We start from the raw sequence: 20,597 nt of genomic DNA, 5'->3' as shown, positions 1-20,597 counted from the left end.
CGACACTTTAATGTTCAAATGTTCATAACTTCGTCAATTTTTCTCCGATAGGCTTGAAATTTTCACACAATATTCTTGAAATATTATACATTCAATTAAAAAAATAAACAAAAAATTAATACCATTCCCCCCCACCTCTTGATTTGCTATAGGTATCATGCATATCTAAAGTGACAAGTTTGACAAATTTGTTGATTTATCAATTTTTTTTACGTTATTCCTAATGTTGACCCAATATCCACCCAGCTGGGTGGTAAATCAAATCCGCCAGGGTATTTTTTTTGTTTATCTCAAAAACCGAACAAGTTTTTTTCCCAGACGTAGATCTCTACCTGAAAAAAGACTATTTTTTTAACTTTTCTAAACTTATATAAATTTAGAGAACACAAAATAACAGATTTTAAAATAAAAAATTCATTGAAATCAGTTAAAATTTGTAGGCTGTAGGGTATTTTGAGAGAACTGATGCTGTTTCTGTGCCAGTGTGCTCTGCTTCAGTGAAAGTAGCGCGTCAGATTTATTAAATTATGCAGTTATTAACCAAAGTTTCATTTTATTTAAAGATCTAAATGCAACTACGTTTTCTTCAATATCTACGTTTGAGTCTGGAATGTGAAACGTTTCTTAGGTATGTTTTTTTGTATTGTGTTGATTCTTATAGCGTGCAATGTGGTATGCGTTTTTGATTCGTGTGCTATTTCAAAAACTTGGGAAATGCGAAACAACGTTTTTACCTAAGAAATTTTTTGATAATAATATTGCAAAAATTTAGAACATTTTTTTTCTCTGATTTTTAAACAAGTGGAAATAATAATTTATTTGTTATTCACAATATAATAGAATTTCACAAAAAATATTTTGTCTGACAGACCAGACTAATCCAAATCCGGGGTCAGAATTCAAAAATTATGACTTACATATTGTATCTATAACTGAATTTTTGCTTACTTTGACTGTTGATTTGGATTCAGTGAATTCTCTGAAGATCGTGAATCGGTTGTTTTTGGTGTTGCTGAAAATGAGGGACGCATCAATAATCTCTAAACCAAATTTTTTAGAATGAAAGGGTACGTTGTAAGAAAACTGTATCTGCCAAAACAGCACTTTTTGGAGCTAAATATTAATTATTGCTATTAAAGCATTGATAACACAAGATTGTTTATAATTATCGTAAACTTTGTTCAAGTAAGATTTTCTTACTGATTCAAGAGTATATTATACAATAAAGCATTTAGGACGTTAAATGTCATGCAAAATTAACCTATCAAATATGGGCGTTTAACACTTTCTTAGAGCGCACCCTTCAATTATGATTTGATAGACTTTTATTCTGTAGAATATTAATTTTGCAGAATATTTATTTGTTCGAATATTAATATTTTAGAAAATGCAAAGGGAGGGGGGGTCAGGTCAAGCAATTTGTGACGACCCGTAGAAAAAATGTCGCTGAAGTATGTAGCAGTGTGTGACGTAGGAGGAGGATACAAAACTGGAATAAAATAGCGTGACGTAGTTTGTGAACAACCCCAAAGAACTTATGTCGTAAAATACATATAAAAATAGAAAAAATAAAATTCCCTTTTAAGAAGGTTACAACAAAGTAATACTATTTTTTAGGTTCAGATCAATAAGTCACAAAATATGAGTTAATATATAAGATCAAAGTTATTTAAGATAAAATTTGTTAGTCTCGTTAATCAAGATCAATCTTTGATCAGTTAGCAAATCCATAAGTCTAATTTTTGGTAGTCTTCTTGTATTTGGTTGGTACGATGACTTTGTATTTTTCTCCGTCCGACAATTCAGGTCGAAGAGCCATTACCTCGTCAAGAGACTGATTCGCAAATTCAGTCGTCATTGATTGTACTGCTGGCAACGTTTTTCCTCGGACAGATCTTTATTGGAAGGTGTCTTGTTGTTCGCCGGTTTTCAATAAGAGAAAGAGCGTTCTCTCTGATCAAAAATGCCCTCACACGATTGGCATAATCGTTTTGATTCACAAAATTTGCCTTGATCTTCCGACGAAGTTGCTCCTTTGTGTGCTCGTTGATCAAATATTGATGATCATATGGTATTGCCCAACCTGGCAAGGTTACATAGTTCAATCGAAGCCAGTCAACCAGTCCAGCATAGCGGATGTTGCAATCCGGACATTCGGGGCAATAAATGCATAAATCGTTCGAACAGCCAACACATTTATTTAAAACCATCTCGTGCTCAACTCCATGTGGATAAATACAATCAATGGTCTTGAATCCATCGGCTCCGCAGATCAAGCATGAATCAGTCTCATCGGCATTTGCATTCACGCACGCAGCAGTTCTTTGTTTGCTCGTCACTGAAACAAATGTCTGAGTACCTCGATCAACTTTGTTGGCTTTCATCGTTTTAAGTAAGATCTTAGCTCTTTTTGTGATCAAATTCTTGAGCAGCTTTTCCGATAGGATCCTGCAATCCATCATGTAGAGCGGCTAGGATTGATTCTTCGAATCAACCAATTTCAGAACTCCCAGTTCTTCATGACATCTTGGAAAGTTGGAATGTCATTGATCGTGTGTGGCAAAGGTTCCACCTTGGAACGATGACAGAATCGGTTTTATCGGTTATCCTCATTTGTTGACCATCCTTCTTCAGCATCGGCTTCACGTTAGGAATGCGATTCCTCTTCTTGTTTTCTGATCGGATGTCGAATGGAGTTACCCTGACAGTATTCGTCAATTCGATTACGAAACTCGTTGATTAATTATCGAGCATCCGCAGAAATTTCGTCAATGCGTCCCTCACTCGTCGTACTTGCCAAAGTTCTGTAATTTACTTTCGCCCTCATGACGCGATTATTCTCATGCGATAAGCCTTCACCACGTCATCGGTAAATTGCATTTTGGCTAATTCTCGTCCCCTTTATCTAAGATCTTAATCTATATAAACGGAAATTATAGGTTTTATTGTTTGATTTACACTCTCTACTGGATTACTGTGAGGGATGAAAACGGGGTAGTAATATGCCTAACGCCTCTGGCCAGTATGTACGCTTGACCTCTTTATTTATAAATTCTTTCCCATTATCTGTCACAACGCAAACCATTCGATAAATTTCGTATATAAATTATGAACAACAATAATATCAGAATTTCCCTTCTTAGTTTGTCTGAGACACTAGTGTATCGATCGACAATTGAGTCCACGGTAACCGTATGGATCGTATAGCTAACCTAGCTTTAACCTTGATATATTTTTCGCAATATATAACATAAGATTTGACATTTTGAGTCATGTTTGACCAATAATAACTTTGACGAATTCTGTGCCAAAATGATCTGCTTAAAGTAAATCATGATCATTACCAAGTATTGTCAACATATTTTAACTCAAAAAAAGTTTTAGCTTGTGTATTTCTTGACAATAATCAATTATCCTAAAGCAGAAAGCATTTTATTTTCTTGTTTTCAAGTAAATACTGTAACAAATTTTCCGAAATTTTAGTTTCGATATTGATGGTACTGCCTTACTAGGACCTACCTTTAACAGTAGAAGTTAATACTCCACTATCAAATTAAATATCAGTTGATTTTTTACATATTTTAATGAATAGTTAGGTAATAAACGATAATTATAAAATTTTTTAAAATTAATAATACATATTTTCATTTTTCTGAATTCGATAAATGTTCCATTTTAAACTATCATTTGTCAAGAATTTAATTTTAAAATCGAGGAATAGAAAAATGAAACAATTAAAAATATTTTTTTGAAAAGGAGTTTAGTTTATCATATAGTTTGAAATAATTTGTTTGTAGGAATCCCAGAAGAAATATTTGCAAAATGAGTTCAGCAGTAGAAAATGGGGCTGGAGATGGGACTTCAAAAAAGAAAACCATCGAAGGTATTTACCAAAAGAAATCGCAATTGGAGCACATTTTACTGCGTCCTGACACTTACATTGGCTCAGTTGAGTTTGTTACTGAAAATATGTGGGTGTATGATAAAGAAAAGGAAATGATGGTACAGAGGGAAATAAAGTATGTTCCTGGTCTCTACAAAATTTTTGATGAAATTCTCGTAAACGCTGCTGATAATAAACAGCGAGATCGAAAAATGGATCAGATTAAAATAGATATTGATGCGTAAGTGCATTTATCATTGTTTTTTTTTCTTGTAAAATTATAGGATATGTACATTTAAAGAATTTTTCAGCGAGAACAATACCATATCTGTATGGAACAATGGTAAAGGTATTCCAGTTGTTATTCACAAAGAAGAAAATATGTACGTGCCAACAATGATTTTTGGTCATTTGTTGACATCTTCAAACTACGATGACGAGGAAGAGAAAGTGACTGGCGGTAGAAATGGATATGGAGCGAAATTGTGTAATATTTTCAGTCACCGGTTCACTGTAGAAACTGCCTGTAAAGAATACAAACGATGTCTCAAGCAGGTGATAAGTTTTATTTTTCGTAATTCTTTGATACTGAAATTTATAAATTTGTCTTAATGGAAAGTGAACTATTTTTTACAGACGTGGGGAAATAATATGGGGAAAGCCAGTGAGCCTAGAATTAAAGAATTCGCTGGAGATGATTTTACAAAGGTCACTTTCTCGCCTGATTTATCTAAATTCAAAATGCAATCGCTGGATGATGACATCGTTTCGCTAATGTCTCGGCGGGCATTTGATGTAGCTGCTTCTTGTGGGGGTGGTGTAAAAGTTTACCTCAATGGCCACAAAGTCCCCATTAAAGGATTCAAGGATTACATAGACCTGTTCGTTAAAGGCAAAGAAGATGATGTTGGAAATCCTCTGAAAATTTGCTATGAAAAATGCACAGAACGCTGGGAAGTTGCAATGACATTGTCTGATAAAGGTTTTCAACAAATGTCCTTCGTCAACAGTATCGCCACAACAAAGGTATCTCAATTTGCAAGCACTCAATTTAATTTCCATTTTTTACTTTATTCACGACTTTCGTTTTCGGTTTTAGGGTGGCCGACATGTTGATCACGTAACGGATATGATTGTGAAGCAACTTACGGAAACGCTCAAGAAGAAAAATAAAGGAGGCATTGCCATAAAACCATTCCAAATTAAAAATCACATGTGGATTTTCATCAACTGTCTTATCAATAATCCAACTTTTGATTCGCAGACTAAAGAGAATATGACTCTTCAAGCTAAGAGTTTTGGCTCCAAGTGCTCACTTAGTGAAAAATTTATAACTAGTGTAGGTTGTCGACCTTATAAATTAGTTTTTTTCTTATAAATTCATTTAATGAGACTGTTTTCATCGCAGAGAATCATCAATCGCGTTTTTCAGTATTCTGCGAAGACGCGAATTTAACTTGCTATTTTATCCAGCTTAATTTATCTATTCCCTTCGCGATGAAAACAGGATTGGCTAAACTGCAATACGCCATCTGGTGTTTACCTACTTCTGACAACCGTTTTGCTTTTTTGTCTTTTTTTAATTAACACAATAGAAAGAGAAATAAAAACCAAAATCTCTGACGAAGTAGGTAAAAGTCACTAGACCGCCAATCCCAATAAGTTCATTTTAAAAGCATATTTTTTATTTCAGGTAACGAAAATAGGAATTGTTGAATCCGTTCTCTCGTGGGCGAAATTTAAAGCAGACAGTCAACTACAAAAATTAGGTCCAAAATCAAAGCAAAGGAAGCTTCAAGGTAACTCTAATTGAGACAATTTTCTTTTTAAACTATCTTTCAGTTTACAAGAAAAACAGTACGAATGTAGTTTTGGTCCGAACTAGGAACAAAATGGCGACAGTTTGAAAAAAGTTCGAAAGCAGTAAATTCTAGTTCGCAAAGTAATCACTTTACGCATTGTTATAAAAAGAGGCACTTTACACAGGTTAGTGTTGCTTAAAAGTTGTTTTTGAGTAACACGCATTTAAAATTTTTCTTTGAAAATCGTAAAAAATTACTTACAGCTATTCAGTATGAGTTATTGTGTTCATTCCATCAACACTTGGAGATTGTAATTATTTATTAAGCAAAAATTTCATAATGATATCAAGTTAAAAGAGTAAATCTATTAAACAAAATTAATTACCTTTATTAAAAATAAGTAAATGGATGCAATTTTAAACATATGTGACGTAATGATAATATATTAGGTTTTACCCAAGAAATAAAAATTATAATTATTACAAAAGACACTTTCTGTAAATTTGAAGATTTTGAGTCCAATTAATAGATATATTGTTCTTTTTTCATTGATAAACATGTTCATTTTTATAGGGTTGAAAGTTGAGAAGATTGAAATAAAATTGTTGTTTTATTATTTTGCCTTTGTTTTTTGCCAATGTGTAAACCTCGAGAGGGTTCATGTTCAGGGTAAAGTTTTTTGTTACAAAACTTATTAAAGATAAAGAAGATGAAATCTCTAGAGGCTTGAAATGTTGACAAAAAACAAAGGAAACAAAGTAAGAAACAATTTTATTTCAATCTTCTCAATTTTTTATTAGGGTTTCGTGGCCCAGTGCTTCTCTGACTTTTTTTCTCTACCTTAAATCATTAATGATCCTAAAGTCAAAATTCTCTTAAATATCTATATTTGTTCTTTAAATATTTTAAATGGTAAAAATGTCAGTAGCTTCTTAATTTTAGGTCGTATAAGGTTCAAAAAATAGGTCACTCAATGTTTTTTTAAATATACGTCAAACTGGTTATAATAGTTTAAAGGTTACATACAAATTTTTAAATACAAAATTTTAGGAAGTAATTTTTTAAGAATTTTTCATTTTTTAACTTTAACAACTTTGGATAAAAGAAAAAAAAACACCTGTACGTGTCAGAAATGTTTTTTTTAATATTAAACGTTTATTTAAAATCTGAAACGTTTTTTTAATAAATGAAAAACAGAAAAACATAGGTAGACTTGTTCATTTAGTCTGAAAAAGAATAAAATTTGAAAATTTTTGGTATTACATGAGAAAGCAACTAATCAATTGTATTCAAAATACTCTCATTTTATATTTCACTGTGGGGCATAGTTTTTAACAAGCTTATGTTAGAAGTTATTATGACTATTTAAATTATGATACTTTGCAGGAATACCAAAATTGGAAGATGCTAATGACGCAGGTACTGGTAGATCTATGGATTGTACCCTGATTCTGACCGAAGGAGACTCAGCTAAAAGTATGGCTGTTGCTGGACTTTCTGCTGTTGGTCGTGACAAATTTGGTATCTTTCCATTAAAAGGTCAGTTGATTAGGGCAAATAAAAATTAAGACAATGTAGATTAGTCTATATGAGTTAGGCTAGATTGAGATGAGTCCTGATAAGAAATCACGGTGAGCTTGGATGAAGTTCAACCCAAAAGTTAATGAACATCGACATTTTCTTTTGGATATTCTTTGGGGAGTTCTTCTGGTTATTTTAAGACCAAAATGAAAATAATCGATGGAAGGAAATTAAAATTACCTTGTTTTTTAACTTTTTTAATAGTGATTTTAAATAATTTATCAAAAAAAAACTTTATTTAAATTTTTTTCTTAATGCAAAACATGTACTTTGATATTAATAAGAATTTCTACAAGAATTAGTCGATTAAAATATTTTAAAATATTAATTTTTTTAAAAATTGATGAAAAACATGGCTTTTTTACGGTTTTTTGAAAATAAAACTTCTATTATGCATTTCACACTAAAATCGTAAAGAATTGAATTAAAGTAGTACATAAAATTTTCTGTAAAACGAAACAAAATAGACTGTTTTAGAAAACTGGTTTAGAAAACTTAATATTTGATGTAGAATTCTAATTTAGGAGGCCAATTTCAATTTTTTTTTCTTTAATGCCCTAAATATAAAAAATACAATATAATATGTTTAAAGGGATTTATTTTTGAACAATTTCACATAGATGAAATTAATGGAAATCTGGTAGCCTGAAACTTATAGGATTTTGAATTTTAGAAAACTGGTGGTTTCCATGATAAGTCTATTTTGTTTCGTTTTATAGAAAATTTTATGTACTACTTTAATTCAACTCTTTACGATTTTAGTGTGAAATGCATAATAGAAGTTTTATTTTCAAAAAACCGTAAAAAAAACCATGTTTTTCATCAATTTTTAAAAAAATTAATATTTTAAAATATTTTAATCGACTAATTCTTGTAGAAATTCTTATTAATATCAAAGTACATGTTTTGCATTAAGAAAAAAATTTAAATAAAGTTTTTTTTTGATAAATTATTTAAAATCACTATTAAAAAAGTTAAAAAACAAGGTAATTTTAATTTCCTTCCATCGATTATTTTCATTTTGGTCTTAAAATAACCAGAAGAACTCCCCAAAGAATATCCAAAAGAAAATGTCGATGTTCATTAACTTTTGGGTTGAACTTCATCCAAGCTCACCGTGAAATAGGTTAAATATTCTAGAATTAGATTATTTAAAGATGAGGCTAAATAAGAATTGAGTTATATGTTTATTTATTGTTTAGGTAAAATTCTGAACGTAAGAGAGGCAACTCACAAGCAGATTCTCGAAAACGCCGAAATCAACAATTTGATTAAAATTCTTGGCTTACAATACAAAAAAAAGTATGAATCGAGGGATGATATGAAGACTTTGCGCTATGGAAAACTTATGATTATGACAGATCAAGATCAGGTTCTTATTTATTTATTTAATGATTTATTCTCAATACTGTGACTAGATGGAAAATAAGAAAATTAATTTCAGGACGGTTCACACATTAAAGGACTTTTAATAAATTTCATTCATCACAATTGGCCGTCCTTGTTGAAGCTCAATTTCGTAGAGGAGTTTATTACGCCAATCGTGAAAGCAAGAAAAAAAAATGTAGTCAAATCTTTTTATTCCCTACCAGAGTTTGAGATTTGGAAAAAAGAAACTGAAAATTTCCACACCTACAGCATTAAATACTACAAAGGTTTTATTTTTTTCAATTATAAGTTTTTATTCCAAAGTTCATTTGAAATAATGCAATGAATTCTGCTGGACAGGTTTGGGCACCTCTAATAATACTGAAGCAAAGGAGTACTTTAATGACATGGTGAAACATCGAATCAAGTTCAAGTACGAGGGTGACCAGGATGATCAGAACATTATTATGGCTTTCAGTAAAAAGTGCGTAGACTTGCGAAAAGATTGGTTGACTAATCATATGGAAGAAACGAAGAGAAGAAAAGAAACCGGTCTCAACGAGAGGTATCTGTACCAAAAGGACACGCGCGCTGTCTCATTCTCTGACTTCATCAACGTGGAACTGGTTTTGTTCAGCAACTATGACAACGTGAGGTCGATACCAAATATGATTGATGGACTGAAGCCTGGCCAGAGGAAAGTTATGTTTACTTGTTTCAAACGGAATGATAAAAAGGAAGTGAAAGTCGCTCAGTTGGGAGCATCTGTTGCTGAAAGGTCTGCTTATCACCATGGTGAAGCGTCGCTTATGGCAACCATAATAAACTTGGCTCAAGACTTTGTTGGGACTAATAACATCAACCTGTTGCAGCCTCGCGGTCAATTCGGCACGAGGCTCGTAGGTGGAAAAGACGCGGCCAGTCCGAGATATATTTTTACTAAGCTCAGGTAAACAAACATTCATATATTGTATTCAGCCTGGTCCGGTCGTGAGCATATTTTTCAATATTTTTTTAATATTTATCTCAGATTTTTTTTATACTACGTATATTTCGATGGCTGGGTGTAAAAACATGATACATCGAATTGGCGTTGAAAAACATGATACGTCGGATTAGCGTTGGAAAACATGATACATCGTCGTTTGATTTGAAGAACTTGACACGTCGAAAACGAAATTTTTCTTTTCAAATTTCTGTTCTGTCAATAATTAATCTTTTAACACCGGAGAAAAATCGATAGTAGGTATAAACTAATGCAACACCATACTAGGTGTTTTCAAAATCGCTGATTATAAATTTTATGTCGAATTGACAATTTGACAGTTGACAGCTGTTAATGCAACAGTCGAAATTTCTAAAATATAATTATATTTAACAAATCAACTTTTCTAAAAAGTAATTATTTTTAACGAAAATAACAGTGTTTTTTGGGTCGCTGATTACGAATATGATGTCAAATTGACAATTATTTGTCATTATTATTGTCATTTATGGGCATATCTCTAGAACTTTTTAACTTGGAGATATTAGAAAAATTAATTTTTTTTCAGGGCACATTTGTGAAACAAATTTTATTGTCTTCAGTATTAATCAAATACTATAAAAAAATTTGCGTAACTCATTTTTACACATTTTTAAGCAGCACAGTGGGCCTTATTGCAAAAAACCTGCCCAAAATCTCTAGATGTGTTTAAAACTGACTGAAATTTGTTACTCGCGGATTTTTTTGGTCGCTGATTACAAATCCGACGTTAGTTTTTCAAAATTCAAAATGGCGGACGACTTTTAAAAAAATTGATCGAATTTGTCTGAAATTTGTTACTCGGGGGTTTTTTGGGTCGCTGATTACGAATCTGAACTTAGTTTTTCAAAATTCAAAATGGCGGATCCAATATGGCGGACAACTTTTTAAAAAATTGATCCAATTGGTCTGAAATTTGTTACTTGGGGGTTTTCGTAGCTTAGGTTTTGTAACCATGTACATAAAATTTAAAGTTTCATTACTAATATTTAAAATGGTGTATCAAATATGTCAGAAAGATATTTTTCAATTATTCAATTTTTATAAAAATTTATGCCTAAGGTTTTCTGAGGTCACTGATTACGAAACTGAACTTATTTTAAAACCCAAATATATTATTATAATATAAACGAACACTACTTTTTGTTACCTTTAAAATGATTTAATGCTACAGTTTCGAAAATTTTATGTCCTATGGCTTATTAAGTCATAAGTAAATGTAGTTTATAACAATTTTTGAATTTTTTAAAAATTTTTTAAAAAATTATGTTTGCAATTTTGGATCCACCATTTTGAAATTTGAAAAATTAAGTTCAGATTCGTAATCAGCGACCCCATAAACCCCCGAGTAACAAATTTTAGGCCAATGGGATCAATTTTGTAAAAAGTCATCCGCCATATTGAATCCGCCATTTTGAATTTTGAAAAACAAAGTTCAGATTCATAATCAGCGACCCCAAAAACCCCCGAGTAACAAATTTGAGGCCAATGGGATTACTTTTTTAAAAAGTCGTCCGCCATATTGGATTTGACATTTTGAATTTTGGAAAATTTTAAATTCAGATTAGTAGTCGTAGCGACCCCAAAAACCTTCGAGTGAGAAATATCAGCCAGATTTAAACACATCTATTAGTTAATACTTACTTTTCTTCACAAACTATGCTTCGGACAGTTTAGGTTTATATTCATTATTAATTATACAGTTTTAATGAAGTGTGCGATTATTCTGTATACTTTTATAATGCATGAGAAGAGATTACAATGAGTTGGGAGCATTTAGAAGCAAAATTCAACATGTGCTTTTCAAATATGTGGTTTTTTGATATGAGTTACGTTTTAAAATTTAATGTTTGAAGTCATTGCATTCTTTGTGTAAATGAGGCACACATTCCTGTATGGGTTCAAATTACTTCTTTTTAGGTAGATAATATAATCCCGTTGTGCCGTTACTCAAAAACCTTCGTTAAAAAAGTTATATCAGTTTAACTGCTAACTTGTAGAAATGTTGAAAAAGTTGTCTCGCAAGTTTGAAGCTACATAGTTTTTATTCAATTTGAGGCACATCATTGTTTCATGGATTTTTTAGTTCTTTACACTCCCACCTACTTCTATTGCAAGCCACAAGACACACAATGTTTCGTTAAAAAAGTTACAGTCTATAAACTAAAAAAAACAGTCAATATCACACACTAGAAACTGTCGATTTCACCACTTTAACTTACGTTCGTCATTTCCTACATAATTAAAAAAATTATATAACGCATGATACATTTAAAAAGCCCTATAATTGGTCAAATTATGGTATTGAAAAATTATTAAAAAAATTCTTAAGGTATCATTATGAGCGATAACATAAAGTTTAAAAGTTCTAGAGATATGCCCTTATATTTCATGTTCTAATGTTGGAATATTCTTGTAAGTTCGAAAAATATGATGTGATTTTCATTTTTTTCAATAATTATGATGCATTATTCATATTATAATATTTTTATAATTTTTTATTTGAATATTCGCAAAATATTCCAATGGAATATTCCCACAATATTCCAAATAAATATTCCTGAAGTAATTCTATGAAATATCCAAATATTCTTGCAACATTTCAAAAGAATATTTCAAAAAGTGATTATTTTTATGCTCCTGGAATGTAAATGGAATAGTATTTTAAAATATTCCCAATATTCTAATGAAATATTCCAGGAATGTGATTGGAATATCCCATGTTATTCAGCAATTATCATTTTCATTTCAATTATGGTGGTTTTCCTTCATTTTTGTCATTTTTTTGCGGATTCTCCTAGGGTGCCCACAACCGGGTACTACTTTTTTTCACTAAAAGTGATCACTTCACTAAATTCTTAATAAAATCTTTCCAATTGAAGGAATCAATTTAGTTTTTTTAAGGTCTCTAGATTGCCACTGATACACACAAGTCTCATAATATGCATTTGGTTAAAAGTTATGAGCCATAAACAAAAGGGTGCCCACAACCAGAACTATTCCCTTACTATAGTGAAAAAGAAGGATACTAAAAATTAGATTTCATGAAGCTTAAAAGACTGTTTTTTTAATTTTATATTTATATCATATGAATGCACATGAGCGCGATTAGTCCGCGTAAATTCGAAAAGAGATGTAAAATCTCAAAGCCACGTGTCACGAAGTGAAACCCCTCCCTCGTGGTTTCAATCTACAAAATCGTTGGTAATAGCAGTTCTTATAATGCGGAAAAAATACAGAATCTAAAATGAAAAACGTAAAATTTTGTAATTTTCCCATTTTAAATAATTGTCAAATCTCCAATGATTTTGACACTTTCAATGTAGGTAATAATAGTACCCACTTTCAATGTAGCAAAATAACTAATGACTGAGAAATTACAGCAGATGGTAAAATTCTTATTGACGAACGTAAACTTACCATGTTTAAAATAGCAATTATCTAGAAAATGGGAATTTTTTTTACCAAACCAAGGAATATTGACATTTTTAATATGGTAAATCATTTGTTTAAGTGAAAGTGATACATTAAAAGTGGGAAATAATCGTTTCCTCTTTCAAACAGGTAAAATTCCTTTAATACTTTGTACAATGCATGCGTAAACGCATGATCTTTGGACATTTTTAGTATTTTCTTAATTCACACTCGCATACAATATGAACCCAAGGAGGGTTCTGATACAGGATCAGTATCGGACCGATGTCGGATTTTGACATGCCAATGTCGTATCGATACTAATATACGGTACTGTTTCGGTATCGAAAGGATGTTGGAATGTAGGATCGGACCGATACTGTTTTCCTACACCGTTACAATATTGGAATCCGACATTGCTCCGATACTGAAATTCAACCTCGATCCAATATTGGATTTCATCATTAAATTAAAAAAAATAATAAAAATAAAATAAATTTATTCCATTTATTAAGTTTAACTTAGTATTACTTTTTATTTTCTGTAGATTCCACATACATGACTTTTTTTTCTACCTTAAACGAAATTGAACGCTCAACTCGCATGTTTTGAAAAATCCTAACATAAAAGAAACATAAAAGAAGTATTAGGAAAGATTTTATGTTTGCTCAGATTTGTAAAAAAAAATTCAAAATTTCACGGGGGTGGAGGTTTTAATCACAAAACTACCAACTGTAATACAATAATAAACTTCTTTTCGCTATTTTCATTCAAAGAAATATATTTTTAATAGTGAAAATATTCAATCGGACCGTTCTCTAAAACGGTTCAATAGATTATTTTGATTTTTTCGAGAAAAGTTTCTATTTTCGAGAAAAAAATTTTTACTGAGCAAAGACTTTTGGGTTGAGTCTGGTTAAGGCGCACCGTGATTGTAATAGGAGCAGTTTGCTTTCGTCTATATAGTGGTATAGCTACAATTTTGGTTTAATTCCGATACCACTGTTTATTCTATTCAATTATAATTTGTCGCCGACTCACACTCTCAGTCTCAGATACCGAAATATTTATTACAAGTTTTTTTTCCATATATTTATGTTGTGAATTGGAACCGATCGTGGCGCAGCAATTTTAAAAGTTTGCTGAGTAACCATTATTATAGGCGACATGAACAATTTTTTGGGGATAAACGTTTCAACTACTGCTCGATGTTTATATAACGATAGGTATACAGAAATGTTATTTTACACAAAATGTAATGATTCTTTTTCAGCCCATTGGCACGTTTCATCTTTCATAAAGACGACGATTTTGTACTCAGATACGAGTATGACGATAACATAAAAATTGAGCCTGTCTATTATGTACCAGTCATACCAATGGTACTGGTTAATGGAGCTGATGGCATTGGAACAGGTTGGATGACAAAAATCCCAAACTATGATCCACGAGAAATTATCAGCAATCTACGTAGGATGATGGATGGTGACGAACCGAAGCCAATGGTAATTGTTTCTCCTTTACAATTATTAAACTGTGGACATTCATATCATAGGCTCACATTATTTTATTTCTTCAACAGAAACCTTATTATAAAAACTTTCTTGGAAGTATTGAGCCCTGTGGTGAATTCCGATATGTAATCAGTGGTGTAATCTCGGTTATTGGACCTGACAAAATTGAAATAACCGAATTGCCCATTGGAATGTGGACACAAACATACAAGGAAACTGTCTTGGAACCAATGTTACACGGCTCTGACAAATCACCATCTGTTATTACGTAAGTTTCTAAACTTTTAAATAACTTTTAATGTTCCTTAGTTTAATTGTTACAGAAAAATTACATACCAATAACAAGTAATGCACTTTTCCATAAGAGAGCAAGCTCTCTAAAAAGTTAACTTTATCTTTATACTTGCTTCATAAAAAGAAAACTTATAAGCTTTAAATGTTTTTCTTCTTCAGAGACTACAAGGAATACAACTCTGACGAATCGGTCCTTTTCATTGTGACAATGAGTCGTGAAAAATTACAAGAATTTGAAAGAGATGGTCTTCATAAAGCATTTAAATTGCAAACTACTACGTCAATTACATCAATGGTGCGTTTACTTGGAAATTTTATATTTAAACCTTTTTGAATCTCGCAAAAAAAATTGAAATTAAAAGACTTTTTTTTCTTAGTGTGCCTTCGATGAAAATCAGTGTCTACAGAAGTACGACAATGTTCTTCAGTTCATGAATAATTTTTATAAAGTCAGATTGGAAGTATACCATAAAAGAAAGGAGTACTTGGAAGGTGCTTTGAAAGCTGAAGCGACCAAAATCTCTAATCAGTGTAGATTTATTATCGAGAAATGCGATGGCAGTTTAGTTGTCGAAAATAAGAAAAAGAAGGAAATGATTGCCGAACTCGTGCGCAAGAAGTATGACTCAGATCCCGTCGTAGCATGGAAATTGACTCAAAATCGAGAAGAAGTTCTGGTTAGTATAAATTTATCAATTTTCTATTTACATTAATTTCTGCTAACAATGTCCATCTGTTGTGCTGCATTTCTTGTTCAATCACGTAAGTTAATCAATTAAATCAATCCATGATTTGCCAAGTTGTTTAATGTCGTCAATTTTTTCGTAGGAGGAAGTAGCCGAGGAGGTAGAGGATGAAATTTCAGCAACAACGATACAGACGGAAAACTTTGATTATCTTCTTGGCATGACGTTATGGAATTTAACAAGAGAAAAGAAAGACGATTTGCTCCGTCAAAAAGATGAAAAATTGACTCAACTGAAGAATTTACAAGCACGAACACCAACATGTCTATGGAAAGAAGATTTAGATAATTTGTTGCAAGAATTAAATAAAGTAAATATATATAGAATATACAATATATTTTCAAAACGTTTCTTTTTTTAAATGAAAATTTTATTCTAGATCGAGGACAAAGAAAAAGAAGAATCAAAAAAATATCAAAAAAATATGAAGAAACCTCCTCCAAAGTTTTACAATTCTGGTGAAATGCGAAAAATAGTTCCAATTATTGACGGTGAACTGAAAAAGAAAATAGAAAAGGCAGACATTGTTTCGAAAGATAAAAAAGAAGGAATAAAAAAACAGCCCAAAGTAAGTAACTTACGCACACTGTTCTTTTTCGAAATTTACAATTTATTTCCATGTTTCGTTTTAGGTGAAGAAAGAGAAAGAAGATAAAGACGAATTTGATGCTCTGGTTGAAAACAATGCTAAAAGTCTTGATGACAGACTGGGTAGCTCACCAGAAAAAATAGATAAGAAAGGGAAGAAAGGAGGTAACTTGATAAGTTTCTTGTATCTTATTGTGCCTGATGTTAATTTAAACTCAAAAATGGAGTTGTTTACATGTATTTGCACTTTCAGGTGCTAGACAAACAACTCTTCCATTCAAACCAATTAAGAAAACTAAAAAGAAAGATTCTACTAGTGATGAGAGTGAAGATGATCCTGATGTTGATGATATAGATTTCGAAAGTCTTTCACCGCCTCCTCCTCGGGCAAAACGTGAGTATTTGATATGAATGATTTAATATTTGAATGTACTTTTATATTGCGTTTTACTATTACAGCAAGTTCAGAAGAACTTTTCGATTCCTTAGTCAACAATTCATCGCCAGATGAGAAACCAACAAGGCCTACTATAATTTCTTCCGGCGAAGATTCACCCATAAAACCTGCAGCTAAAAAAGGTACAAATTTTTTTTTGTATATTGTGTTCTAGAGATTAAAAAGAAGCGGTCATTTTTTGAGTAATAGACCTTTCATTTAAGGAATGAACATGGCGCAATAGGGTGTCCGTAAAAAAGTTGATTTTCGAATTGTATTTGGGCCCCCCTCACCAATTTTCCATTGATAATACATGGCAAAAATGCACTTTTTAAAAAAAAATTCAGAACTTTTCAATTATTGAGCAAAAAAATTTTTAAGGTCACAAATTCGTTCATTTTTACCTACTGCTTAAGTTGGTATATTTAAATAAATTTCAAAATGGATTAAATATAGGTTATAAAAAAGGATTTCAATGTAATCAATCATTTATCACATAAATACTCAAAATAATTCAACAAATCTTCATACTTGGGGGTTTTTGAGTCTAGTCAATTATTTTTAAGATGTGTGACGAAGAGTGAAATAATAATTTGTAGTCTGCAAATATATCTGACAAATTAATGAATTCCCATAAGACTTAATGTTAAATTTTGAAAAACTAAATCGATCGTAACGTTTTTCTTAAGTACCTATACCTCTCAAAAATTTAATTACATCACTAAATAAACTTTATCTACCTAACAGTGAACCAAATTTTATTAAAATGGTAATGTTAACTCTCTTTATAATAGAACCTCCTTAAATGAAAATGAAAAACAAAAATAACAATTTGAGATGAAACGATTTTTAGTTAATTAAATATTTAAGTCGAATTTATTATTTTAGTTAAAGCTATAAAAATCCTTTCTCACACAGAGTGACCGGGTTACAAGTTGCTGAGGCTCTACCACTAAATCAGCAAAGAATGAAGTCAACCGTTCAATTGACAATACATTGATTTTACTATTAATTCAGAGAGGATAGTTGTTTAACCCAAAAAAATTCAATTAATTACTCAATCAATTACTTTTATTTGGATAAAATATTGTCCCTTTGTCAAAAATGACTTCTTCTTCTTATCAAACAACCGTTTTATCATTTCTTGAATTTTACAGCTCCTAGAAAGAAATCTGAGAATGGTAGTGGTAAAGGACCAAAGAGACCACGACAGAAAAAGAAGGTGCTGAAATCTTCTGGATCCGAATCCGATGATATTTTTGAAGTAAAAACGAGCCCCGTAAGTATAATTGTAATTTGCTTATATTTCAGTCACCTACAACTGAGTAAAAAATCAGAAGTTTCTCAATTCTTATTCCTTATTAATCAAAGATAACAGTTTGTTTCTCCTCTTATTTTAATTATAGAATTATTTTAAAATTATAAATGATATTTTATTTTTACTTTATAAATAAAAATTCCTTTAATTTCTAAGAATAGAATACTTACAAGTATAATTAACCCTAGATGATCACATAAAAAATGTTTTAACTACCTATCTGAGATTTATGAAACCACCTACCTTTAATTTGATATATTTTTTTTATTTGCATCCAGATTATCGAGCCCACAGTCCAAAGACTATTTAAGGGCATTTTTGTATAATCTTTTAATCAAATATCGACTCTTTAATAAAACGATCACACAATCCAATATAATATTTCCAAATAAATGTCGAGTTTCCAAAAAAATAGTCAAATATTTGATTGATCAGAATATTCTTCTTATTCTTCTTCTATTTGTGGCTTCGACTAGTCAGGCCAATTCTAATCAGAATATTACTAATATGATGATTTAAGAAATTCAATTTCATACAGGAGATATGTAGAGGCCATAGCCATTTCTATTCAATAGAGTTGACCGGGCCTGGACAAAGAGTGAGGAACGGACCCGGTAATTTTTGATAATGCGGCAATATATCGAACTGTTAGCGCTATGATCGATATAAAGTCGCAGGGGCGAACTATAAACCCCTTACCGTAACCCTTATCGTAGCATATTTGATCATTTGAGCTGCCGGATCAAAGAAGGGCACATAAATTTTTTCCGCTTGAAAACGGAGTCTCTTGGCCACTAAAAATTCAACTTTAAATTTTTAATGTTTTTTAAGCAAATTCTTATAGCGAATATTACGAATTTCTTAATGAAACAAAAACGAAAATACGTGTTATTATATTCTACGAGTGACTAAAAAAGAAAAAAGTTAATTTTATTAAAAATAAAAAAGTTATTAATTTTTTAATGAGACATTACAAAATTCGTGAACTGCAATTTTCTCAATGCAGAGAAGTTCGACAAATTTTCAGCAGCAACAAACTTTCTCACTGCAAGTTTGTTGCTGCTGAAAATTTGTCGAACTTCTCCGCATTGAGAAAATTGCAGTTCACGAATTTTGTAATGTCTCATTAAAAAATTAATAACTTTTTTATTTTTAATAAAATTAACTTTTTTCTTTTTTAGTCACTCGTAGAATATAATAACACGTATTTTCGTTTTTGTTTCATTAAGAAATTCGTAAAATTGTCTGTGCTGTCGCGAGTTTAATTAAAAATAAAATCGGACAAAATGAAATCGAGGGTTCCGTACTCAAAGCGAACTTATTTTGTATAAAAACAAATGTTTAAAAAATGTGTGTTGTATGACAAATAATATAAGTGATACAAAATTGAACAATTTTGTTAAATTTAAGAAAATTGTTCCTTTTTGTATCACATATATTATTTAACATACAACACATATTTTTTAAACATTTGTTTTTATACCAAAGGAGGAACAATTTTCTTAAATTTTTTTTTCAAAATTGTTCCTTTTTGTATCACTTATATTATTTGTCATACAACACATATTTTTTAAACATTTGTTTTTATACCAAATAAGTTCGCTTCGAGTACGGAACCCTCGATTTCATTTTGTCCGATTTTATTTTTAATTAAAATAAACATTTTCATAAAAAAAATGTGAAAAGAATATCGAATTAAAAAAGGAAGAACAGGAGGGAGAGAAACAAATGAGAAAAAAATAAATAGAACAGAGAAACGAATAAACAACTTATGGGAAAAGTCCACTTTATTCAAAAAAATTTTCTTTTTTGAAAAAAACTTAATTAAAACAACTTCTAATCATGTTTTTTAAATTATTTCTATAATATTCACACAAAAATGCGTAAAAATTAATAAATTTTAAGCCCTTTAGATAAAATTTTCTTAGTTTTTGGTAGAAAAATACATTTCTTTCCCTAAAATTATCATTTTTCTTTAAAAATTTGATAAAAATTAATCATTAACTCCAATCGTGCTCACATCTTTTTTCCTGTAATTTTCACGCATCTTCAAACTTCTGGGTTGAATATTGTGTGGGCTAGGGGGATAAAACTGTTTTTTTCGACATTTTTGATTTTTCCTTGACAACGCTATGTAAGTCGATCCAAATCAAGTTCGCTATATTTTTCCTGTAATTTTCACGTAAAAATACATAAGTGTACCAAATTTGAGATCATTATGTCAAAAGATGTGGCTGCTAGGGTGGGGTACATAGTCATTTTTCGTAAAAATTCTTGGTTTTTCCTTGATAACGCTATGAAAATCAACTCCAATCATGGTCGCTATATTTTTTTTGTAATCTACACGTAAAAATATATAAATTTGAATTCCTTTATATGAAATTTTCTTCGTTTTTGGTGAAAAAATACATTTTTTTTCCTAAAATTGTCATTTTTTCTTGAAAAATTTGATAAAAAGTTAATCATCAACTCCAATCGTGACCGGTTTTTTCCCTATATTTTTCACGTAAAAATACATTTGTATACTAAATATGTACTGTCTGGGTTAAATATTGTGAGCGCTAGGGGGTTAAAACTGTTTTTTTTCGACATTTTTGATTTTTCCTTGACAACGCTATGTAAGTCGATC

The 20,597-nt window shown here is 30.9% G+C and overlaps 1 protein-coding gene across 1 annotated transcript in view; it reads left to right on the top strand.

Annotated features, from left to right (window-relative positions):
* The window catches only part of LOC127278524 (DNA topoisomerase 2), a 34,257-nt gene that overhangs the window by 9,149 nt on the left and 4,511 nt on the right, over positions 1–20,597 (top strand). The window contains exons 2-20 of the mRNA XM_051300264.1: positions 3,798–4,124; positions 4,195–4,438; positions 4,520–4,909; positions 4,983–5,222; positions 5,577–5,682; positions 7,072–7,224; positions 8,469–8,638; positions 8,711–8,921; positions 8,995–9,583; positions 14,346–14,577; positions 14,655–14,854; positions 15,040–15,175; positions 15,258–15,557; positions 15,709–15,936; positions 16,006–16,194; positions 16,259–16,379; positions 16,468–16,608; positions 16,674–16,793; positions 17,808–17,929. Of these exons, the coding sequence (XP_051156221.1) occupies positions 3,823–4,124; positions 4,195–4,438; positions 4,520–4,909; positions 4,983–5,222; positions 5,577–5,682; positions 7,072–7,224; positions 8,469–8,638; positions 8,711–8,921; positions 8,995–9,583; positions 14,346–14,577; positions 14,655–14,854; positions 15,040–15,175; positions 15,258–15,557; positions 15,709–15,936; positions 16,006–16,194; positions 16,259–16,379; positions 16,468–16,608; positions 16,674–16,793; positions 17,808–17,929 (4,194 nt within the window). The 5' untranslated portion in view covers positions 3,798–3,822. The remainder of the gene's footprint in view (positions 1–3,797; positions 4,125–4,194; positions 4,439–4,519; positions 4,910–4,982; positions 5,223–5,576; positions 5,683–7,071; positions 7,225–8,468; positions 8,639–8,710; positions 8,922–8,994; positions 9,584–14,345; positions 14,578–14,654; positions 14,855–15,039; positions 15,176–15,257; positions 15,558–15,708; positions 15,937–16,005; positions 16,195–16,258; positions 16,380–16,467; positions 16,609–16,673; positions 16,794–17,807; positions 17,930–20,597) is intronic.

Source organism: Leptopilina boulardi, unplaced genomic scaffold (assembly GCF_019393585.1).
Source record: "Leptopilina boulardi isolate dan_hultmark-lab unplaced genomic scaffold, ZJU_Lbou_2.1 LbouV2_204, whole genome shotgun sequence".
In the NCBI taxonomy this organism is placed as follows: Eukaryota; Metazoa; Arthropoda; class Insecta; order Hymenoptera; family Figitidae; genus Leptopilina; species Leptopilina boulardi.
This window is presented reverse-complemented; position numbering and strand designations above follow the sequence as displayed.